The 25,391-nt window shown below is 44.1% G+C and overlaps 1 protein-coding gene across 4 annotated transcripts; it reads left to right on the forward strand.

Moving 5' to 3' along the window:
• The first annotated feature begins 366 nt into the window (after positions 1 to 366).
• LOC119318482 lies at positions 367 to 22,093 on the forward strand. Of its 4 annotated transcripts, none has more exons than XM_037593048.1 (10): positions 367 to 2,012; positions 2,744 to 2,793; positions 3,118 to 3,171; positions 3,297 to 3,441; positions 4,143 to 4,369; positions 17,304 to 17,783; positions 20,265 to 20,440; positions 20,536 to 20,669; positions 20,752 to 20,795; positions 21,773 to 22,093. In XM_037593048.1, the coding sequence occupies exon 1, from the start codon at positions 419 to 421 to the stop codon at positions 1,532 to 1,534; it is 1,116 nt and encodes a 371-aa protein (XP_037448945.1). In that variant the 5' UTR covers positions 367 to 418; the 3' UTR covers positions 1,535 to 2,012; positions 2,744 to 2,793; positions 3,118 to 3,171; positions 3,297 to 3,441; positions 4,143 to 4,369; positions 17,304 to 17,783; positions 20,265 to 20,440; positions 20,536 to 20,669; positions 20,752 to 20,795; positions 21,773 to 22,093. The 4 variants fall into 4 exon arrangements, with proteins under 4 accessions (XP_037448945.1, XP_037448954.1, XP_037448961.1 ...); XM_037593057.1 differs by lacking the exon at positions 4,143 to 4,369 and adding an exon at positions 16,809 to 16,870; XM_037593064.1 differs by lacking the exon at positions 4,143 to 4,369.
• The last annotated feature ends 3,298 nt before the right edge of the window (positions 22,094 to 25,391 follow it).

The raw sequence follows: 25,391 nt of genomic DNA on the forward strand, positions 1-25,391 counted from the left end.
GATGATCATCATTTACTGTCTACGAATGATCACCACTTTGCTACTCATCCTCCTGTTTTGTTCCAACCAGCAACAAATTATTTTTTAAGATTTTGTTTTGAGCGACGATTGTTTAGGGGAAAAAAGACAATTGTTTTTTTAGTTTTTTTAGGGGAATTGTTTTTTAGATTTTTTTGAGGGGTAATTGTTTAGGGGAAAAAAGACAATTGTTCCAACCAGCAACAAATTAATGTTCGTTCCAATCAGCAGCAGCAAGCAGAACCTGGGCCAAGCCCAGCCCGTCCGAGAGCAGCCCAAGTTACACATCCGTGAGAACTGAGACAAGAGGAAGGAAAGACCTACCTCCGCCGCGGCCGCCGTCGCCGCCACTCCATAACCACCACTGACCTCCCTCCCACTCCCAGCCGGGCCGGCGATCATGGCGGGTGCCGCAGGTGCGACTCCTCCTCTCCTCCCCGGCCTCCCGGACGAGATCGCCATCTGGGAGATCCTCGTCCGGCTGCCCCCCAAATCCGTCCTCCGCAGCCGCGCCGTCAGCCCCGCGTGGCGCCGCGTCACCTCCACCCGCGGCTTCCTCCTGTCCCACCACGCCCGCCAGCCCGCCCTCCCCCTCCAGTACACCCACAGCATCGTCGCCGACGGCGGCGAGTCCCTGGACGTCGTCCCCTTCGACCACCGTGCAGGGGTCGCCGCCGCCGACCGGTTCCAGTGCGTCGCGCGACTGCAAAGGGCTCCCCACTTCTATCATGCTCCCCGCTTCTATCTGGAGGCCTCCTGCGACGGCCTCCTCGTTCTCTCCTTCGGCTTTGACGACATCTGCATCTGCAACCTGGCAACTCGACAGTATGCTCCGCTCCAGCAGGTTCATGGATTCAGCCCCGTGGAGCTGTATCCTCACCCCTCTACCGGTGAGTACCGACTGTTGCTGTACCAGGGTGAAGATCAAGATGCCATCTACGTTTTCACAGTAGGCTCCGGCCAGCCGCCGAGGCACATAAGGTGCCTTGATCCGCTCGAACTGCAAGATTGCCCTGGACTCCTGTTCCATGGTAGCCTATATTGGTACATAGGCAACCGGATAATGGTATTCGACACCACCGCCGAGTCGTTCCGGCAGATCCGTGCTCCGGTGGCCAGTGACCATGCCCGACTATTTGAGATGGGTGATATGCTTGGTGTCTCGTCTCTTAATGATGAGGAGACAGCCATTGATATCTGGGTGATGCGGGACTACCAAGGCGAGGTCTGGGATTTCAAGCGTCGGATTGACTTGCCGGCCGCGGAGATCAGGCACCAGTGTCAATGTTCTCTCTCTGAAGAGGATGTGATGGTTGTGCCTGGGGACGGTGAGTTGGTCGTGCTGGTCGGTTGTAATGGCTGGCTGTTTCAGGTTGATGTCAATGGCAAGTTGATTGCTAGTTTCCAACCCAGAGGCCTCAATTCTACTCTATATGTGCTCAAGCAGACTCTTGTTCAACATACCTTTTTTCCGGCACTAGAGGGTTATGTTGTGAATGCCTCGCCATTTATCTGACCAGATGATTATGTTATCAGCACTTAGAGGGCTGTTCAGTCTGGTGGTGTTTTTATCGGCCTAGCTCTCCGTATCCACATGAGCTGCAATATGTATTAACTAGATCCCTGGTTATGCTGTCAACACGTAGCCCTTCATCTGAGAACTGTTGAGTGTGGTGCTGTTTCTTATCAGCCTAGCTCTCCATATCCACATGAACTGCTGTATGTATTAACTAGATCCAATGTTCTGTTGTAATCCATTCCTTTTCATGATAACATTGCATCTGGTTAGATATTGAAATGTACTGTTATAATTCTGCCTTTGCGTTGCATTGTTTGGTATTGTATCAATCACTTCGCTTTAGTTGCCAACCACTAATGCTTCATGTGGTGTTTAATCTTAAGATAAGCTCGAGAAATGAAACTTGTACTGATTAGCAGAAGAAAGGTTATCATGGTCAGGCTCAGGTCCCAGATTGTGCTTCCCATTTGATTCTGTAAGTGCCAGCCATGCTCTTTTTTCTTTTCTTTTACCAGAGCAATGATTATGAATTAGGTCCACTATGAACCTTCTTGTTTCTTTTTTGATGTGGACAAGTTATGATCAAGAAGCTCTGTCTGTTTCATGGTCGCGTGAAATTTATACTCGTTAGAATATTCTTTTGGGCTGAAGTGGCGAGCATGTTGATGCCAAAATTATTGTGTCATTTTGGTCAGCGGTCGAAATAGTGCCTATCGATCAGTCTCATGTCTCTGTTGTTCTCTGAACTGAAGAATTCCCTTGGTATTTTATCGAGTCTTCTTTCTTAAAGATCATCCGGTGGTTTTCTTGATAACTAAATATTGGGTCAATATGCATCATTTTCCTGTTTCTAATATTTCTAGCGGAGGATTAAATGTGGAAGATGATCCTCTCAATTTGTTCACTTGCTACTTTCACCTGATTGTCATTGGAGCTTGGAGCATTGCTCGTTAAATTGAATGACATGATTGCATTATAGTTAGTTTTTCAGTGAAATGTTATGTTTGAATTCATTCATTCTTTATGTGTCCATCACCCCATTGCATCTGGTTAGGTATTGAATTGTTCTGGTATAGTCCGTCTTTGCTGTTGCATTGTTGGGGACTATCTCTGTCATGGTCAGGTTTAGGTCCCAGATTGTGTTCCCCATGACACACTCTTCACACAGTTTTAGCTCTCAGCCATGTTCTTTTTTCTCTGTAACAGGTGCAAAGGCCGTGTTGAGTATGACATGAATTACATGCCATTCTTGCAGGGTAATTTGCTCAGCTCCTCACATCACTTGTAGGCTACTCATGGTTAATTATCTGTTACTTGCATCCCCCTTCTGGCATGTGTGGTAAATATACCTACCGGGGACAAAAAAGATTGGAGTGTGCGTGGTAATAATTTTTACGATAGTTCAGTATACAAGTTTAGCAATCTCATACCAATTCTTGATCGTTGATAAAAGGAAAAACTAATCAAATATTGGTGCTACTTCACGATATGATTTGGGCACGAACCCATAGAGATGCAATGTGTGTTTATAGTATTATTTTGCTTACCGGAACCTAACGATGTGTCGTATAAATTGGCAGTATGAATGCCAGGAATTCTGAGAATCAATTCTTGGTGTCATGCCTCACCATTGGGTAAGACTAGATATCTGTTATCTAGTATTTCAGTTCTAATATTTGGGTACTTTTGACTCAGATCTGAATTTCATTCTTTTTCATGATATGAGAGATGATACTTCCCTACAACTTGCGTATTTTAGGAAGCATAAAAGGAAACACAAGGAACAAATGTTGTGAATAACGTGCACAAGCCCAGTGAGCACAATCCGCCCGGAAGCATGTTACTAACAGATTATCCAAAGTGATCAAGAAAGCTGCAGATCTGGCTGGCTCAGCAGGCTAAAGGTATATATGATCTATATATGGATGTTAAAATATGAAATGCACCTACCTTCTGTTGTTCGCAAGTCTATATATGGCTGAGATGTTGAAGTCCTCATAGTAAGGATGTTTGTTTGAGTGACTATTCTGGCTTTAGATATCAATAGTATGTAGCAAATTGATAACTATATTGTAGATAGTTATAACCAAATTATCATCAAGTATATGCAAACTTACTGCATGTACTTGTTTTAGGGCGAGCCTGTACATATGTCTTTGTTATGATCAAAGTATTGATATATTACAATGAGCCTTGATGTTTGGCATCCGATGTCCATGGCCCAATTGTGCAAGACTGTAAATCGATGGCCTCATGCTATTGTCTCTGTGGTTAGTTTTGTTGGGACCAAGCCTAGTAGTTAATGCACTTCATCTTCTTGTGTATATGAGACCAGAAACTTAGCCACTTCCCTTTTTTACTTAGCCAATTGAGGCCTTAATGATGTATATTAGAGCAGCAAACCAGTTGACTAGTGAAACAAGAAAGTAATGTACAACAATCTAGTTAAAGATCAACTGCTTAGAACATATATACAAGAAGCTTTAATCAACCTACGAACTAACAGGTCCAAGTAGAATTTTCTAAGTAATCATCATGAATCATAAACAACAAAAGGAAGAAACTTACCAGCAGATTTTGTTAATTATATTATTTTCTTTCTCAGGAAACGACATGGTAGAGGCTGTTGACGTCCTTGGTCTTCTTGGCTAGCCGTTCAGATATACGGGTCTCCAAATTGCTGTCGCTTGTTGGTGTCTACTTTCCACTTGAATTTGTGTCTTCTGCTGATCTTGCATTGATGGATCATCTTCATCATCCTCACTCACCCCATCATTATCCTCACACTCATTATCAACATATTCGTTCTCTTCGTCATCATCCTCACTCTGAGTGTGTACTCTCTTTATCATCTTTCCTTTTTCTTTTCTTTTCTTACCCTTTGTAACAACATAATTTTCTTGTTTGAGCTGAGACGCCTTATTTTAAAAAAATCAGCACAAGCAGCATTGGGTCCATCCATGATTGGATCCTCTTCATCCTAATTCAACCACTCCATTATTGGATTTGTTTAGCAAACATTGTTGTATCCATTAACAATGCACTTGGATCAATTTCTTTATCTACATATCTCCCTTCTGTTGATCTACTTCTCCATGTATCTTCAAGGTTTGAATAGTAAACCACGTAAATTATTTCTCCTAATTTTTATACATGCAAGGACAGTACAAGTTAGAAAGTAAAATGTGTTGGTTTATACCTTTAGGTTATAGCGGACAGACACTAGCTTGTGCAGCTGTCATATAAAAGACTATTTCTTTGCTTTGTGTGCACGAAAGCAAAAGTGCTCCAATTCCTCTCACATCCACTAGATGAGACACACTGTGAGCAAATTCTTATTCCGCACTTCTGCCATGCAGGAACATCCTCTCTAAACTGAAACCACAATTGGGCTGCACGATATCACCAAATAAATTTTTAGAATTGCAAACCGGAAGGAAAATGGACATCCTAAAACTAAAAGACCATGACTTACTTGGCTCATTCTTGCCTCAACTTCCTTTGCTAATCTGATCCCAAACCTCCCTTGGCACTCCCTAAACATACTTATTTCATTAATGCCTGAAAAAGTACTCTCTGTATCTAGTATCTTCTCTATGACATCTGTTAGTTTTTTCGAGAAAACGCAAATGGCTTTTGCGTTTCATTGCATTGGAAAGAGAGGGAATTTACATCCTCCTAGGAGGCAGGTTTACACACCCAACAGGGGCTCAGTGGACATCCCAAGATGATGGCAAAACGACCCTGAGCCCTTTAGCTCCGGCCTTTGCCCAACATCGGGCCTCGTCCTTGATCTTGTCAACTAGCTCATTGAGCGAAGGGCTAACATGGTCAAACACGCACACGTTCCTATGCTTCTAGAGCATCCATGGTACCAAGAGCGCTACAGATTTCAGAGCCTTGCGTAGTGTTGGCGGCGTGGACTCCTTCGCACGCAGCCACCAGTCCATGAGCGAGTCGTCGTGCTCGGGCGGTGGCGTCGGCAAGCGTAGCCAAGATAGGACCTCGTGCCATGTCTGCTTAGTGAATGGGCAAGTGAGCATCAAGTGTCTGATCATCTCCGGTTCTTGGTCACACAGGAGGCACCGCGGGTGGTGCTGCAGGCCACGGCGAGCGAGTCGCTCCGCGGTCCAGCAGCGGTCCTGGCATGCCAGCCAATGGAAGAACTTCACTTTGGGTGGTGCCCAGCTCCTCCAAATGAGCTTCCAAGAGTGGCAGCCCGTCGCACCCTGAAATGTTGCCCGGTAGCAGGACTAGGCAGAGTATGTGCCATTGGCAGTCCAGCTCCAAAGCAGCTTGTCCGACACGTTGGACAGCTCGACCTGCTGCAGCAAGTGCCAGAGCTGCAGGTACTCACCAATCTCGGGAAGGCCGAGCAGACCTTGGATATCGCGCGCCCATCGATTGCCGTCCATGGCCTCCGCCACAGTTCGCGATTTCCGGCGATGCTTGGGGATGCACTGAAAGAGCATGGGCGCAAGGGCGCGGACGGATTGGCCACCGTGTTAGAGCAAATCAATCAGCTTCCTGCTGTATGTAGGCGACCTGCACACGAACTCACGAGAGGAAAAACTACAGAAGAAGATATTCAACGATGGCTCAATCGCCCTCCTTCCTATTCTTTGCTTTATATAGGGGTTTACAACGAATTCACGTCCAACACGGCACACGTACTTGCCCAACACGACGTGACCCTGATAAGCAGGTTTAAATTCTCCTATCTCCTTATCTGATCGATTCCTAGACGCACACGATACTTCCGAAACTGTTTTATACTTCAACAGTTCGGTTACAACCAGACTCCTAACACAATGTGCTTACTCCTAACATTTACCCCCCTAAGCATGTTGTGTTATCATTTCATAGCTGCCACTCCAATTCTCTTCCTCATCTCCAAAAATTTCTGTTTTCCAAGAGATTTAGTCAAGATGTCAGCTAGCTGATCTTCAGTGCATACATGATCGACTTCCACCTTTCCTTCCTCCACACAGTCCCTTATGTAATGATACCTTGTATCTATATGCTTGCTTCTATCATGATGAACAGGGTTCTTGCACAAGGAAATTGCAGATTTGTTGTCGATCTTCAATAGCACCTTCTCTGGTTCTTGGTCTAGGAGATCACCAAGTAGTCGTCCAAGCCAAACTCCCTGACACGCCGCTGTAGCTGCTGCTATATATTCAGCCTCACAAGAAGAAAGAGCTACAACCTTCTGCTTATGTGAGAGCCAACTGACCAAGTTTGGTCCAAAGAAAAATGCAACGCCGGATGTGCTCTTCCGATCGTCCACGTCTCCCGCCATGTCACTATCACTGTAACCATGGAGCTGCTCATCTTTTGCACCTTTCTTCTTGACATAGCTACACCCAAAATTGAGTGTTCCTTTCACATAGCGCAATATGTGTTTTACTGCAGCCAGATGTTCAGATGTCGGGGCCTCCATAAAGCGACTCACAATGCCCACTGGATATGCCAAATCAGGCCTTGTATGTACGAGGTACCGTAAACTTCCCACGATACTACGGTACTTTGTTGAGTCAACTTCAGGGGCTTCACTTCGCTTACTCAGCTTGAGACGAACTTCCATAGGAGTTTGAGCAGAATTGCAATCTGTCATGCCACTGATCTCTAGGATCTTTCTCGCGTATGCCTCCTGACATAGCGTTATACTCCCTGGTTTTTGATGCACTTCTATGCCTAGATAGTAGCTCAATAAACCCAGGTCGGACATCTTAAATAAGTCCTTCATCTGCTGTTTGAACCTTGCCAATTCTTGCTCATCCTCTCCTGTTATCAGTAGGTCATCCACGTATACTCCAACTATTAGGCGAGATTTTTCTTTCCCCCTTTTGTACATAGCATGCTCAAATGGACTCCTCTCAAATCCGAGAGATATCAGCGTGTCATTTAATTTAATGTTCCACGCTCTCGGAGCTTGATGTAAACCATACAGAGCTTTGTGGAGTCTCAACACCTTTTCTTCACTACCCACCTTGATGAAACCTGGAGGTTGTTTTACATAAACTTCCTCCTCTAACACACCATTCAAAAATGCCGACTTGACATCCATATGATGTAGCTTCCACGCTTTCTGAGCTGCAATTGCAATTAGCAGCCGGACAGATTCCATCCTCGCAACTGGGGCAAAAACCTCATCAAAGTCCACTCCTTGCTGTTGTACAAATCCTTTCGCGACAAGGCGAGCCTTGTTCTTGATCACCGATCCCTCTGGATTTTTCTTTTCTTTAAATACCCACTTCAGACCTATAGCTCGGTGTCCCTCGGGAAGATTGGTTAAGGACCAAGTCTTGTTATCAATGATCGAGTCCATCTCCTCTGTCATTGCTTTCCTCCAAGTTTCTTCCTGGTTTGCTTCTTCAAATGATACAGGTTCCTCTGCACCTAGAAAACAGAGCTCTGCAATTTCTTCTCTTAAACTTGCAGATGAACTATTTCTACTCGCAACCTGACCTCTGTTGCGTCCTCTTCCCCTGGTTGCTGGTGGATTCGTGGCTTCATAAATGTCATCGATTGAGCGCAGCCGAACTGGAGTTGGCGGTCCTCGAGGAGGTTCGCTTGCTGCTTCTGCATCACCTTGTTCTGTCAGATCTGTAGCCTCATGTGGATGTCCTGCCATTGCAGCATTTTCTGTTGCCATGGCAGCTGCACTGGGGCTTTTACTGCCGCTCTCAATGAATGATGAAGGGGTTGTTGGTGAGCCTAAATCCACAAACTCCGGAGCACCGCCTTGTACAACGGGCGTGCTCGGTACTTCCCCTTTGTCCCCATGGTCATGATTGTGCTCATCATGACCTGCATCATGGTGATCATAAAACACCTTAAATATATCACCTGAAGAATGCGGAGCTGGTTCAGTTGCAGAATCCCAATTCCATGCTTTTGCTTCTTCAAAGACAACATCTCGAGTTACTCTTAGCATCCTTGTACGAGGGTCATATACTCGGTATGCTTTTGATCCAGGCTCATATCCAAGCAACACCATCGGTGTGCTGCGGTCTTCTAGCTTTCCAATGTGACCTCCTACTGTTTTTACATGAGCTACACAACCGAATGTGCGCAAGTGTTCCACAGTAGGTTTCCTCCCGCACCATGCTTCGTACGGAGTCTTTCCGATCACACTTTTGGTGGGCGCTCGATTGAGCAAATAGACTGCTGTGGTAACAGCCTCCCCAAAATCTTTCGGGCATATTTTTACTCTTTAACATGCTCCGTGCCATAGCTACAACCGTTTGGTTTCTTCTCTCTACCACACCGTTTTGCTGCGGTGTGTAGGGAGCCGTCAAATACCTTCTAATGCCATGTTCTTCACAATAGGCATTGAACCTCTTGGATCTGAACTCACCACCTCTATCCGTTCTGAGAGCTTTCAACTTTGCTTCAGCTTCTACTTCGGCTGCAACCTTGACCTTTTTAAATGCTTCAAAAGCCTGATCTTTGGTCTTCAACAACACGATCCACATGAACCTGCTATAGTCATCGACAATGAGCAAAAAATATCGATTACCAGCTGGGGTAGCAGGTGTGATTGGTCCACACAAATCACCATGCATCAAGTCCATAACCTTGCTTGCTCTGAAATTTGCCTCATAGGGGAACGGGTTACGCTTCTGTTTCCCAACAAGACAACCATCACAAAGCTGCTCGACATGCTCAATTCTTGGTAGACCATGCACCATCTCCTTCTGCCCTAGTGTACGCAACGCTCGGAAATTCAGATGACCATAGCGTGCATGCCGTCTCCAGGCATCCTCTTGCATACCAGCGAGCAAAGAAACTGGGTCGGCACGATCAAGGCTCAGTATGTAGAGGCGATTCCTTGAGCGCTTCACCCGTGCGAGCAGTGTACGCTGACGGTCAAACACCAACATCATGCCATCCTCGATGACGATCTTGCAACCGCGCTCTTCGAGTTGGCCGAGACTTATAATGCTACTCTTCAGTCTCGGGATGAAATACACATCCGTCAGCACCTTGTGTTCTCCCTTTCGTGTCTCAAATAACACGGTTCCGCGACCACAAATCTGCACGGTCGAGGCATCTCCAAATTTTACAGTGCCTCCGACTGAAGTATTCAACTCAGAAAATTGATCAATATCGCCGGTCATGTGATTACTCGCTCCGGAGTCCAAGTACCAGACATTCCCACCAGCTTCAACCTTTTCCTTCTGCTGCAGATGCACTTTATCCTCTACAAGTGTCACATATTCAATGAGCTTTCTCTGTATTTTCTCTTCCTGAACCTCTTTAGGCACGAGCGTGTGCTTTGGACGTTCTTCAATCTGCTCATCTTCCATGAGCTCGCACAGCTCTACCATCAGCATCTCAGGCTGATCATCACCTCCCTTTGCTAGGAAAGCTTTTTCCTTCTTTGGTGGCTTGCGACATTCAGATTTAAAGTGTCCAAAAATTCCACAGTTATGGCACTTAATTTTCTTCCGATCAAACTTTGGTTTGGCTGGGGCCTCAACCTCTTCTTCTGATTTCTTCGGGTTAGGCCGATATTCCTTCTTGCCACTGCCGCTTGCTCCTGTCCCCTTGTTTTTCTTGTTGTTTGACAGTTCCATCCACTGCGTCTTGGTCAGGAACAAATTTTCACTTTCCTTCGGATCGCCGAAGTTCAACCTGATCCTCTCATCATGGGCTTTGAATCTCCCGACGAGTTCTGCGACCGACAAGGTCTTCAGGTCCACGCACTGTTCGATTGAGGTGACAATCTGCATGTATCGTGGTGCTGCAGCACGGAGGAAGCGATGTACAATCGCGATATCTGTCAAAGTCTCTCCAAGGTCCTTGATGGAGCTGGTGATCTCAACCACCCTCATGGCAAATTTATCCACGGATTCACTTTCATCCATCTTCAGACTTTCATAATCCCTCAACAGAGATTGTAGACGAGCCTCACGAACACGGCTGTGCCCTTGGTGAAGTTCCTTGATCACCTCCCAGGCTTCTGCTGCTGTATTCTTCCCGGATACATGACGTGCTACATCATTGGGGATGACAGAGTAGATCGCAGACATGGCCTGCCGATCCTTCTTATATTCTGTACCTCCCTTCTTATATGCATCGCCTCCAGGATCGATCGCATCCCAGATTTCGTGAGCCTCCATGGCACACTCCATCTTGATCGCCCACATAGCATAGTCCTCTCCCTCTAGCCGCGGGAAGGTCGTCGGGGGTAAGGTTTCTTTCTTCACCGCCGAACTGCCTCCCATCGCAAGCTGCTTGGTCTTGCTATCGTCGTCGCCCATTGCTCTCTCGTGATCGAGGATCTAGCAAGGCTCTGATACCAATTGTTAGAGCAAATCAATCAGCTTCCTGCTGTATGTAGGCGACCTGCACACGAACTCACGAGAGGAAAAACTGCAGAAGAAGATATTCAACGATGGCTCAATCGCCCTCCTTCCTATTCTTTGCTTTATATAGGGGTTTACAACGAATTCACGTCCAACATGGCACACGTACTTGCCCAACACGACGTGACCCTGATAAGCAGGTTTAAACTCTCCTATCTCCTTATCTGATCGATTCCTAGACGCACACGATACTTCCGAAACTGTTTTATACTTCAACAGTTCGGTTACAACCAGACTCCTAACACAATGTGCTTACTCCTAACACGCCGAGCCAGCGGTCCTCCCAAAATAGGGCGGTCCTGCCGTCCCCAATGGCCATGGTCGTGGAAGCGTAAAATAGCGCGCGCTCCTCTGAAGTGAATTGCAGGTCCTGCCCCTGCCATGCTCGATCAGTGTCCGTGCGCCCGAGCCATAGCCAACGCAGCCGTAACGAGAGCCCCGTGCGCTCCAGGTCTCGGACGCCAAGGCGGTAGATCCGACGCCAGTTCACGTGGCAATGGCCACCGTGAGCATCAGCGCGGCCGGCCTAAAGGAACCCACGCTGAATCTTCTTGAGCTGCTTCAGGATTTTCTTTGGAGGTGCGAGTGCAAGCAGTTGATGAATCGGAATCGCGCCGAGGACTGACTTGACGAGCGCCAGCCGCCCGGCCTTGTTCATCAGCCATGCCTTCCATGAAGGGAGCCGGCCAGCCACCGCGTCGACGAGGGGCTGCAGCTGGGCCGCGGATGGGCGGCGGATGGTAAGCGGAATGCCTAGATAGGTGACCGGCAGGGTCACGATCGGGCACCCGAGCAGCTCTAACAGCCCCGTCGTCGACTCATCGCCGTGTATCACCGTGGCCGAGCTCTTGGTATAGTTCACCCAGAGCCCGGACGCCATGCCGAATACGTCGAGGATGCCTTTGACAGCGGAAATCTCGTCGGCATTGGCATGGCAAAAGAGCATCACGTCGTCGGCGTAGAGAGAGATCGCGGGAATGGCGCACCGGGGATGCAGCTACTGGAGGATGCCCGTCTGGAGGGCGCGACGCATAAGCCTCCCAAGTGTGTCCACCGCAAGCACGAAGAGTTGCGGGGAGGTGGAATCGCCCTGTCTCAGTCCGCGGCGATGCCAGATTGGCGGGCCAGGAACACCGTTGAGCATGACACGGGTGCTTGCCGAAGACAGCAAAATGGCCAGCCACTCTCTGAACCTGTCCCCAAACCCATACTGGCGTAGCACCTTGAAGAGGAAGGGCCAGGAGATGGAGTCAAAGGCACGCGTGAGGTCGAGCTTGAGCATGATCCTGGGCGCGCCAAGTTGATGCAACATCTTGAGGGATTGCCGGACGAGAAGGAAGTTGTCGTGGAGACTCCGTCCGGCAATGAACGTGTTTTGGTTGCGGCTGACAAGGGTGTCGAGCTTGGGAGCGAGGCGCAAAGACAGGACCTTCGCGAAGATCTTGGCCACAATGTGGATGAGAAATATCGGCCGATAGTCGCCGAGCTTGTGGGCATCCGCGCGTTTGGGCAGCAGGGTCAACAACGCTTTGAACCCGTGCCCTCGCAGAGCGTAGAGCAGCTCGAAAACGTCCCAGACATCCTGCCGGATGATGGTCCAGCAAGCGCGCAGGAATTCCGTGGTGAAGTCGTCTGGCCCGGGCGCTTTGCGCGCCGGCATGCGCTTGACTGCCTCCCAAATCTCCTCCTGACAGAAGGGCGCGTCGAGGCATTCGAGGTCGCTAGGGGCGATGAGCTGGGAAAGGTCCAGCGTGCGGTCCCGGTCAACGGCGGTGCCCAGCAAGCCATCAAAATGCATGAAAGCAGCGTTTGCCATCTCCTCGTGGTCAGAGAGCACCTGCCCGTCCACCACAAGGCTATGCACACGGTTCTTCTGCCGGCGGAAGGAGCATTGCCGGTGAAAAAACAGTGTTCAAGAAAGCGTTTTAAGCGACGCTTAAGCGTGATTAAGCGCTGAGCGATGGCAAAGCGCTTCGCTTTTGCCCAAAGCGGTAGATTAAGCGTTTTTTATTTAAATTTGACCAAAATTTGGCAATTTTTGTACTACTTCTGCTGGTCTGCTTGTGCAATAATGGCAATATGCTATTTATCTTATTACTAGGCTATGTTCAAGAACTATTTCCTTCATATTTTGGCAAAATTCTGTCCACATGATATCTGTTAGGTTACGTCTATTTGAACTGAACTGCATTTTAGTTGTTATTTTGCTTGCTATGCGAACCTGATATGTATTTGCTATTGTGTGAACTGTATTTCAGATGCTACTTCAATTACCCATGTGCCAAGCTTCCTATCTTCATGTGTATAGCATTCAAAATCTGTCAAATTCTAGCCAATTTCAAAAAACGTTTAAGTGCGATTAAGCTGCGCTTAAGCGCTCATTGCTCTAAGCTGTGGCCTTCCGCTTCACTTACGCTTTCCGCTTTCTTGAACATTGTGAAAAAAACTCGTGTTGGCGTCGCCGTCTTTGAGAGACGCGATGCGGGCGCGTTGCCTAGCGATCGTGCGCTCCATGGAGGCCATGCTGAGATAGGCGAGCTTGAGCTGTTTGAGCAGCCACTCCTCCGGAGGCGAGAGCGCTCGGTCCTCACGCGACTTGTCAAAGCGCAAGATCAGCACACGGGATATGGCGAGCTTGTCCCGAATGTTGCCCGTGGACTTGGCGCTCCAGCTCGAGAGGCGGCGCAGTGGCCTGGAGGTGTTTGACCAGCCACCGAAAGGGGTCGTCGTCGTGCACCGAGCACCAGGCCGCGGCCACGGTGTCGTGGAAGCCGTCCAACCGAAGCCAGTAGTCCTAGAAGTGGAAACGTTTGTGAGCCGACGGCATGGGAGAGCAATCCAACAGCAATGGGCAGTGATCCGACACCACCGAAGCAAGGCATCAGAGGTGACGTTCGCCGTGCGCATCTTCCCAATCCGAGGTGCATAGAACCCAGGTGCACCATCATGGGTGGCGACTGCTCGTTCGACCATGTGAAGCGACGCCCATTGAGGTATATCTCCTTTAGGGCGAGGTCGTTGATGGCGCGGCGAAATCTGCCCATCATGCGCCGATGCAGGCCACCCATGTTTTTGTCCTCGTCGCGGTATATGAGATTAAAGTCACCGCAGAGCATCCACGGGCCGGGGCATGCCACACGAATGTCGCGCAGCTCCTGGAGGAACAGGATTTTGTCAGCATCATCTTGCGGTCCGTAGACCGTCGTGAGCCACCACGGCGTCCCGGAAGCCACGGACACCTTAGCCGTGAGCGCGTTCTGGGTGAGCAGGGGGTCTGAGATCGAGACAACCCTGCTCTTCCAGGCGAGGAGGATGCCGCCTCGTGTGCCATCAGCCGGGAGGTACGCGTAGTCGTCGAACTCGGAGCCGAGGATGTCAAGCACGATGGACGAGTAGATCAAAGCCATCTTAGTTTCCTGTAGGCATACAATAGAGGCGCCAGTAGTGCCCAACAAAGAGCGAATGGCAGTACGCCAGGCGCGCGAGTTGAGTCCGCGAACGTTCCAAACAGCGATCTTTAGTCCATGATCCATGAACAAGGGGTCGACGGTGAGCGTGCTGGCAGGCCTAGCACAGGTTGGCAACGGCCTCGCGCGCGGGGGATGTGAAGCATGCTGGGATCTCTCGGTCGACTAGGGCGGCGATGGCCTTGAGCACAGACATGGGGATCGGCGCCGCGAACATGTCGTCGTAGGCTTTCATCTCAACTGCAGTGATTTTCTGGTTGATGCCCACAATCCCCAGGGTGCGCAGGATCTGCACATGGGCCCTCCGTTCTGCCGTCGGCGGCGCCACTGCAGGCGTGGCAGCAGTCGCGGAACGGCCTCGCCGTGGGGCGAAGTTTAGGGGGCGGCGTGGCCTCTTTCCAAGAGTAGGCAGCGACGTGCTGATGTGCTTCGTGTTGGCAGCAAGAAACTTGCCGAGCGTCCACGCCTGCGTCGTGGTCACACGACTGCGAGATCGTCGCATCGTGATTGGCGGCGATGCGAACCGCCCAGATGCCGGAGAGCGTGGGCTGCGACCAGACGAGTGGGGATCGGCGTTGGGCACTGGCGTGAAGAAACCCCGGGGCCGCTGCATAATGGAAATTGGGCTCTGGGCCCCGGCGTCTAGCGATCCAGTGGCTGGCAGTCCGGTAGCAGCCCCAAGCGGCAGCGATGCGGGAGACGTGGGCTCGGCATCGGGCGGCCCATCTTCATTTGGTCCAGCAGCAAGAACGGGGGAGGCCTCTGGCGCGTGCGCGGAAACAGGTGGGGCGGGAACCGGTGAGCCCCCTCCCGCCGAAATCGCCGGCGTGGGACCAAGGGACAGCGGAGACCTGTCAGCGGCGGCTCCTGGGCCCGCCGGGGCGACAGGAGTGGGCGAGATGCCACTTTGCCCCGACAAGGCGGCAGGCGTTCCTGGCATCTCCGATCCCTCTGGCGCCACAGGCTGGGAGTCTGGGACCTGGCTCAAAAGAGCAAGATCCCGACAAGGCGTTGAATCAGTCGCGGCAGGAGCGGGCCCCGCGGGATCGTCCTCGGGATCGTGGGGAGAGCCCGGGTTTGAAATTCCATGGGCTTCCGATGCGCCAGCTACCAGTGGGAGCTCGCCAACTGGCACCTGCGCAGCCGTCCTGGCGCTGTCAGCGGTAGCGGCAGCAGCTTGCGTCTGGCCTGCCGCCAAAGCCTGCTGGCGCGGGCCCCTACTTTTCCCTTTCTTTCCTCTTTTAGTGAAGTAGCATAATCTGTATGGTTGCGAAGGTTGACCTGGTCGATGAAGGACTGCAGCTGCATAACGATAAAGTAACATAAGTAAATAAAAACAGAAAGGAGAAACATAAATTGCAAAGGTCCATTCATTTATCAATATCTGCAACCATAAGTGTATTTTGTTCCATTGCATCTATTCTCTTGGCCACCTTGTGTATAAAATTAAGGTACAACTTTGATGTACGGCCAAGATGGGCTTCCATCCTTTGTATAGCGACCATCATACTTTTTTTGAAGCTTTGTATTAGTATACTTCATTGCCCTATAAAGTGGCTTCAATACATTCAATACCCACTCTAATGCGATCCACTAGACATTTTTGGACAAACACTCTTTAGCAAACACGTAGCCCGGCTCATACCTCCATCCACACTTCTTCCAATCGTTAGAAACCATCCATTCTCTAAATTTATCTTTCGACAGATGGCAACTCTCAAGGAACATGAACACAGTTCTAAAACGAGTGACATTTAGAACCGTGTTCACGTTCATGTTTTAAGGATTGGAATTGTGTTCATGTTCATGTCTCTAAATGCCACCCATTTAGAACCGTGTTCATGTTCCTTGAGAGTTACTGTATGAAAAAAAGATAAATTTAGATAATGAATGGTTTCTAAGGATTGGAATTAGTGTCAATGGAGGTATGAGCCTCGCTACATGTTTGCTGCAGAGTGTTTGTCTAGTAATGTTTGGTGGACATCATTAGAGTGAGTATTAGGTGCGTTGAGGCCACTTTATAAGGCGATGAAGTATGTTGATACAAAGAAACAACACACTCTTTCTGGCTTCAGAAAAAGTATGATGGTCACTATAAAAAGGATGGAAGCCCATCTTGGCCCTACATCAAAGTTGTATCTTAGTTTTATGCACAAGGTGGCCAAGAGGATAGATGCAATGGAACAAGATACATTTATGGTTGCAGGTATCGCTAAATGAATGGATCGTTGCAATTTATGTTTTTGTTTTGTTTTTAATTCATGTTGCTTTATAGTTATATGCAGTTGCCGTCCTTGATTCATTTACACATTACCAGATCAACATTTGCTACCATATAGATTATGCTACTTCACCAATAGATGTCATAGAGAAGATATTAGATAAACAGAGTGCTCTTTCAGCAATTAATAACATAAGTATGTTTAGGGAATGCCAAGGGAGGTTTGGGATTTGATTAGCAAAACAAGCTACGACGAGAATGGAGCCAAGTAAGTCATGGTCTTTTAGTTTTAGAATGTCCATTTCCTTTCGATTTGCAATTAAAAAAAATTAAATGGTGATATCTTGTAGCCCAATAGTGATTTCAGTTTGGAGGGGATGTTCCTGCACTACAGAAGTGTGCAATGAGAATTTGCTTACAATGTGTCTCATCTAGTGGATGCGAGAGGAACTGGAGTGCCTTTGCTTTGATGCACACAAAGCAAAAAAAAACTGTCTTTTATGACAAGCTAGTGTGTGTCCTCTACAACCTAAAGTTATAAACCAACACATTTACTTTCTACCTTGTATTGTCCTCGCATGCATAAAAATTAGGAGAAATAAAATACTTCACTTACTATTGAAACCTTGAAGATACGTGTCGAAGAAGATCAAGAGAAATAGATAAGGAAACTGATCCAAGTGCACTGCTAATGAATACAGGAATGTTTGAAGAAACAAATCCAATAATGCAGTGGTTGAATGAGGATGAAAAGGATCCAATCATGGATGGACCCCATGCTGTTTGTGCTGTGTTTGAGAAAATAAGGTGCTTCAACTCAAGCAGAAAAGCTTCTTATGTTGTTACAAATGGTAATAACAAGAAAAGAAAGATGAATGATGATGAATAGAATGAGTATGTAGACATTGAGAGTGAGGATGATGACGAAGGGAATGAATATGTTGATTATGAGAGTGAGGATAATGATGGGGTGAGTGAGGATGATGGAGATGACCCATCAATGCATGATCAGCAAGAGACACAAATGCCAATAAAAAAGGAGACACAGATTCAAGTGGAAAAGTAGACACCAACAAGCGACGGCAATTTGGAGACCCGTAGATCTGGACGGCTAGCCAATAAGACCAAGGACGTCAACACTACCAAGTTGTTTCCCTAATTTTTTTTAGCAAAATTTGCTGGTAAGTCTCTTCTTTTTGGTGTTTATGATTCATGATGATTGCTTAGAAAATTCTAGTTACTTGGACCTGCTGATTTGTAGGTTGATTAAAGCTTGTTGTATCTGTTCTAAGTGGGTGATCTTTAACTAGCTTGTTGTACATTACATTCTTGTTTAACTAGTCGATTGTTCTGCAGCTATAATATAGATCATTAAGGCCTGATTTGGTAAGTAAAAAGGGCAGTGGCTAAATTTCTAGTCTCATATTATAAGTGCATATACATTGTTGGGCTAACATAAATAAGATAGGACCTCTTTTTTCCCCCTCCTGTTGGTAAAATAGCACGGAGAAATCATGAACCTTGCTCTCTATCCACCTTTTATATGCTTTTTCAAGCTCAAACTATATCTCTAGTAATCTAACATAATGCAGATTTTTCACAAACAATCTGATCTAACTCAAGCCCTTTCATTTTTTTTGTTTTTTACTTGTTTCCTTTGTTTATGAAAGTTCACTTTGATATTAATATGTCCAAAATTCTAGTTTTGAAAATAAGAAATCTTGTAGTTTAAGATTGTTTGATGTTCTAAACACATAGTAGACAGAATTCTAAGCATTCAGGTATAGATATTGTTTTAAAACTAGGTGAGTTGGTAAACTCTAGTTTGCGTTTGTGCTCACTGTGTACGATCCGTATTTTATTCTAATTGCTAATTATCACCTGTCATATTTGTCTTTTAAGTGATACCTAGCTGCTGCGATGCTAGTTGGAGCTTGTCATATTTGTCTTTTAAGGATACTTAGCTTCTGTGATGCTAGTTGGGGCCTGGAAGCTTGGAGCTTTTTCAATGGAGCAAGACCTCTCTCTGTCCATGCTTTAATATTTTCTTTTGTAGCTGCTGTTTCAGTGTCATGCTTTGATGGTTTTCTTTTGGAGCTGTTGTTTCAGTGCCATGCTTTGATGATTCCTTTTTTTCTAATCCACCCATGCGTTTTCCTTAATGTACCACACAACTATTTGTCTTGTTATTGTGTCTTGGGAATATCCTTTCATATACCACGCAACTATTTTTCTTGTTGTAGTGCCTTGGCAATATACTGGATATTATCATGCTTTTTTCTGTTATTGTGTCTTGGGAATCCTATGAATAGAAGAGACCCCAAAAGAATTACGGGACTAAACTTGTCACTGAATCTATTATCATGCTACTTTGTTTCTGTGTCTACTATGTTATTCTACATATTATGACGGGTTCAATAATCCATTGTTATATGTGTGTGCTCTATAATTGGTACTAAAATAACAATCGTTCTAGCCAAGATAGTGTTCCATACAACCTGTTGGGTGTTCAACAGAGAGAGTAGCAATGTAACTAAACTAGCCACCAATAGACTAGATTGATGTTTCCCTCGGTGGTGCACATTTCAGGCTTGTGGTGTCGAGCAGATTGGGTCTATTGTTTCTGTGCGTATTTACTAGCCTCTTGTGTGTAATAACTAGAGTATTAACTAGTGACCGACTAGCAATTAATATACATCCTCCGGCGCTTTGGAGCATTCGGTTTGCCTATCCTATGGACTGGCCCGATCTACATGGATAGGAAAGAATAACACAGTCGGAGGAGACACTATATGTGCTAGTAGTTCAATCCATGTGTACGCACGTATGGGGGTTGGTTACAATATATTCTGCCATGGTGATCAATGCATGGTCTTGGCTGAAAAACAGTTTTTGTCACGCGAGCATTACATGATTTTTTTCTCCCCAACAAAAAAAAAGCCAACTGTCAAAGAAAAGCTCCTATGAGAGGACACCAGGAAAAGCTCCCACGACTCCAGAGGCCAGAGCTGAGAATCCATAAAGGGGCCTTCGATGAGGTTAAGAAGGGCATGGAAGGTAGGGATGCTGCTTTTCACCTTAGGTTAACCTTACACAAATTCAAAAGATGAGGTAGAAAAGGCATAGTACTGGCGCAAGAGAGAAACGAAACCAAAACTGAGCACGAAAGCATGTGTCAATCAACCCATGCAGAAAGTATAGACCACACAGAAGGAATCGCCGGAGAACCAAAAGAGTAGATAGCAGCAGCAACCATCGAAGAACAACCACACAACATGGGTCTTTATTGGAACAACTAGAAGAACAAAAGGGTAGGCACTCTATGATTCTGACTTCGGTACCCTGGGAACCTCCCTTAGCTTCAGACGGTGGAACATTGATCTCATAGCAGCTGGTGGATGTCTGCTATATATTCAATTTAGGGGTGGTACTTGGAGCTGCAATTTTGTCTAGCTTAGTGATGAGCAAAATTTCATACAAAACCTTTTACACGGGAATTTGTTCTTTGCGCGCGCGCGCGAGGTCATTTAGGGAGTGTTTTACGGGTTTGCCTTTGGTTCTTCTAGGGGAATTTTCACGGCCTCATTCCAATCCAAAGGGTGTTGTGTGAGGTCATCATTATGGTGTGTTATTGCTGGACTTCATGGCATTCTTTTTTGCAGGGATATGGTATTCATGACCTCACCAAAGGGTCAGATTGCAAAGTTCCAGTCACTGCTGCAAGAGGGGCAAGTGTATTTATGTGCAGTATGTGGAAGTCGCTCCGGTGATCTGGCCGTATCGGACAATGTACCACAGATTTGAGATCATGTTTAGGGCTTGGACTAATGTCACAAAGGTGGATCCTATGTTGGATACTTCCATTGCATGTGTATAGGCTTCATGCTATGAAGGACATGACAGAGACAATGACTGACAACTCTTACCTTGCAGGTAAATGTGGCATGTTTGCTGCCTTTGATTCCAGTTTCGTAAGTTCTTCCCAGAGGATGGATCTACGTATCATGATTTTGTCGCAGCCGACAGTGCTTCAAGTGCAGGTGTAGTGTAACTGCCTGCTCTTCTTGGTAGGTACATTCAGGTGGGTTTTCTTTTTGAACTCGGTGCATTATGTGGTTCTGAAATTGTTTGTTTCCTAATTCTGTATAGAGGTCTTGTTGAATCCTGGAGCGCTACTACTGCGGGATGTGTTGGTAAGTTTTCATGAACTTTCGAACTGTGTCCACGCTAGATGACCAGTTCTTCTGAAGTCCATCTGTCCTTATACATCTGTTGTTGTTCACAGGAAACCCAGACCCAAACTGAAACCGTACTACATACTACATTTTGACCTTAATATATAAGTCAAATCGAGTGTATTTACTTCCTATCATTGTTAATTGAACTTTACATTTTTTTAATTCATTGATTAATAATTTTTATAGTGATAAGATAATTTTATTAATACTCTTAGTCAATTACACTTTCAAAACTACGGATTAAAGTGGAGGTACTATTTTGAAAAAAAAGGAGTTACTAGAAGAGGAAGTTTACGTAGAAAGAATGCCCTCGCGGATGAAAGAAATATAGTATCTTACATTCATTCCTGTCATTAGCTAGGATCACAACCAGTAAGTAATATCTCAAAACATACAGACTATGCAATTGTCCAATAATGCTTATTTGGAGTCTTGATATTCCAATAGTCTGAAAGTTTTCAATCAGTTTGTTTTTTTCTTCCTGTAATTCTTTCCCATGGAATCTCGCAAAAAAAAAAAATCTTTCTCATGGCTTGTACTGTCCGTTCTATTTTGAATGTTGTCTTTTCTCCAGAATCTGGCTTATTATTGATGCTGATGTGGTAAGTCATGTTATTTTTGTCAACAGAGTCTGCTTTAAAATTTGCATCATTTGCACTTTATGGGCTTTTTTTCATGCTGCATGAACAGACAACGAGACTTTAAACAGAAAGATTTTTTTGTACAACCAAAAACATCCAAAGGAAATTTTATATTGTGGTTCTGTTTTTGATTAAAAAAGTGACAACCTATAGGCAGCTTTTATATGTGATGTATAGTTGTATACATAGGTGCTGACAGTTTGTTTTGCACCTCACATATATTAGATCATTCATTTTCTAGGACTTATCCATCTGATTCATGATTGTCTTAACCATTTTTTTTTATTTTAGGTACACATAAAAGCCACTTGAGATATCAAGTTATGATGTTTAATTTCTTCAACTGATAGGATGGGTTACCTGTGAGGTCTTACCCATGCATTCCTGTCAAGCTTACAAGAACCACGTTTCGCAATGAAGGCAAGCACATAAAGCACCATTAGTTGATTCCTTTGTAGTAATGAATAAATTCAATCGATGGTTATGTATTTTACTGTTCCAACTGTGTTATACAGTTATGCCATACTTGATGTGTACCGTGTGTCCGCGGCTAACTTATTGTTGTACACATTTATTCCGACATACTTTTGTTCGGGTGAAATAATTTTTTGATTAATGCTCTCTTTGGAACTTTCTAAGTGAATAGGAGTTACGTGAGAACAGAAGGCATTTTTGGGGAAATAAGACATGGTTAGGGAGGCCCTATGCGGGAACTGTAGTTGGGGAGGCAAGTGAGAAGGTGGCGATGGACTAGGGTTTTTCTCTTAGTTTGCAGTGGCATCAAAATTATTTGCTTTTGCTAAATGATTGGAGTACCTGTATATATGTTTATTTTCATGGATGAAAAACGGCGCGGCAAGGTGCATGTTTCCTTCTAGTTAGATTAGGAAAGCAAACATGGATTGTCCCTTGTCCGTATAAGTTTAGGAATCTTGGGTTGGCTAGTTGCATATATAGTAACAGAACGAGAAAAAAATAATCATACTCTTCAATGCCTGTGACTACATTTTACTCTTATTTACATGAAATTTTGAACAATTTTTTAAAATTATGAACATTTAAAAAAAAACCCTGAGCATATCTGAAATTGTGAACATTTTATGGATTTTCAAACATTTTCTAACTTCAGGAACAAAATTTGAATTCATGACCATTTTATACTATTTGCAAACTTTTTTCTTCAATTCTGAACGTTTTTTAAAACATTTTCCAAGAATAAACGAACATTTCTAGAATTGACAAACATTCCTTTGGAAATTGGTGGAACAATTTTTGAAATTCATGAACCTTTTTCTGATATAACGAACATTTTTTGAATGCATGAACGCTTCTTGAATCCGCGAACATTTCATGAATCATTAATCTATTTTCTAAGTTGTGATTTTTTTAAATTTTTAAGTATATATTTCAATTCATGAACATTTTTTGATTCTGAAATTTCGTTCAATTTCATTAACTTTTTTTAATACATGAACTTTTTAGATTTTCTGAATATTTGTTTTCGAAATTGCGAACATTTTCCAAAAGTCACGAACATTTTCTGAATCCAGAAACATTTATAAATTATTAAATATTTATACAAAATGTACATTTTTCAATTTTCGAAACTTTTTTAAGTCCCAAATTATTTAAAATAAAAAAATACAAAGTCAAAAAAGGCAAACGAAATTTAGAAACAGGTCGCCAGTCATGGGCCGGCCCAAATTGGTGGGCACTACAACTACATGGGCTGGCACATGGAGATGAAACAGCGGACCAATTTGGCCGGCCCATGGAGATTGGTGCGCTGTTTCATCTCGTGCACATATTTGAAATCGTGAACATTTTTCAAATTTGTGAACACTTTTACCAATTTTGGATCATTTTCTAAAAGCAAAACATGTTTGAATTCATGAATATTTTATACTATTTCCAAACTTTTTTAAAAAAATGAAGATTTTTTGAAACAATTTTCTTGAATCGGCGAGCATTCCTACAGTCGATGAAGATTCTTTTGGAAATTGCTGGAACAAGTTTTAAAATTTATGAACATTATTTTGATTTAGCAAACATTTTTTGAAATGCACGATTACTTTCTGAATCGGCAGAGATTTTATGAAAGAATAAACTATTTTGTAAGTAATGAACAATTTTCCAATATTTAGGTTATTTTTTTCATTCATGAACATTTTTTGAATTGGAAATAATTTGTTCATTTTCATTAAAATAATTTCATATATGGACTTTTAAAAAAATCATGAATATTTATCTATTTTTCTGAAAATTTTTGTAAATTTTGAAACAGTTTTTGAATAAGCAAATATTTTTTTTAAATTACGAACATGTTTTGAATTGACAAATTGAAAATTGTCATGCCACTATACTAAATGGCCACATAACTGTATTATTTTGGACCTTATTTTAATGATATAAAACATACCATAAAATGCCATACGAATAAAAATGCCATCATGTTCAACAATGATCTTCTACTGTACATTTTCTCTACAAAGGTATTGTACATCTAAAGAAACAAATAAAAAATGCAAAAAAATGGCGTGCTATAAAAAGATTTAGAAATATAAACTACCATGTCTCTATAGATTTGGCATAAAGATGTACAAACAAGAAGGGGAAATTGACATAGTCGGGAATGATTCAAAAATGACATGCTCAAAAATAAGGAAAATTGCCATGATCGAGATAATACAAATGCCATGACATTGAAAATAAAAATGCCATGACATTGAAAATAAAAATGCCATGATACACTAATATATAAATGCCATGCAATTATTTTTTTAATCATGCTATAGATAAAAAAATTGGCATGCTCTTAATAAAAAACATGTCATCTTCTTAATGAAAATAATGCCATGCTCTTAATAAATGAAAATGCCATGAAGTTAATAACAAAAATGCCATGCATTTAATAATAAAAATGACATGCTCTTGGTAATAAAAATGGCATTTACTTAATAATAAAATGGCATGCTCTTAATATTAGAAATGCAATGTTCTTACTAATATAAATGCCATGCTCCTAAATAATAAATGCTATGGGAAAATGCACCAAAAAAAGTTAACCATGGATAGTTAATATCTAAAAAGCATGTAAATGGACTCCCATGTAAAATAACATGGAAAAACTTGTATGGAATGAGGGACACACATGGACTTTTTTTCATGAAAAGCAATTTGAAAAAAATTATAATTTTTTTTGCCATGTTTTTGTGGAAACAAATGCCATGTATTTAAAGTACACAAAAATATATATGAGAAATATGACATCTTATTTTTACAAAAAGACCATGAAAAACACAAAAAATATCTTACATGGCAGATGCATGTGTAAAACTTACCATAGCAAATAATGAACAATACAAAAAACTTTTACGCGGACATAATTTGTTCTTTAGGGGGTGGGGCATATGTCCCCTTAGGAGAAATATATTATATACTTACATAGTTAATATCTTTTTTGATAGTGGGGTATTTTGGAGGCCAAGCACCATGGAGCCCTTTTTTTTTAAAAATTTTGAAAATCTCATTTTGAAGTTTCAAAAATTTCTGAAAAAAATCACACGTGTTCGTACGGCTATATATTATGTATGTGTAAAAATTGAAGATGATATGCATTATGATCGAAGCTAAACAAAAAAGACAAAAACTCGTGTTTTTTTATAGTGAACCATGCACATCTTGTTGATCATTTCAAAATCACGATTTTCTCTTTTTTGTGTAGCTCTCATCATAGTGTATATCATCATCATTTTTTACACACATGTACTGTACATCCGTATCAACACGTGTGAGTTTTTTAAAAGAATTTTTGAAACTTCAAAATGAGATTTTTAAAATTTTGAAAATAAAGGCCTCCATGGAGCTCGGCCTCCATTTAGCATTTCCGCTTTTTTGAGGGTTACATAGT

Source organism: Triticum dicoccoides, chromosome 1B (assembly GCF_002162155.2).
Source record: "Triticum dicoccoides isolate Atlit2015 ecotype Zavitan chromosome 1B, WEW_v2.0, whole genome shotgun sequence".
NCBI classification, from domain to species: domain Eukaryota; kingdom Viridiplantae; phylum Streptophyta; class Magnoliopsida; order Poales; family Poaceae; genus Triticum; species Triticum dicoccoides.

What these genes read in the sequence shown, in the direction of transcription:
- LOC119318482 (XM_037593048.1), top strand. Translation starts at nt 419, where the DNA reads ATGGCGGGTGCCGCAGGTGCGACTCCTCCTCTCCTCCCCGGCCTCCCG.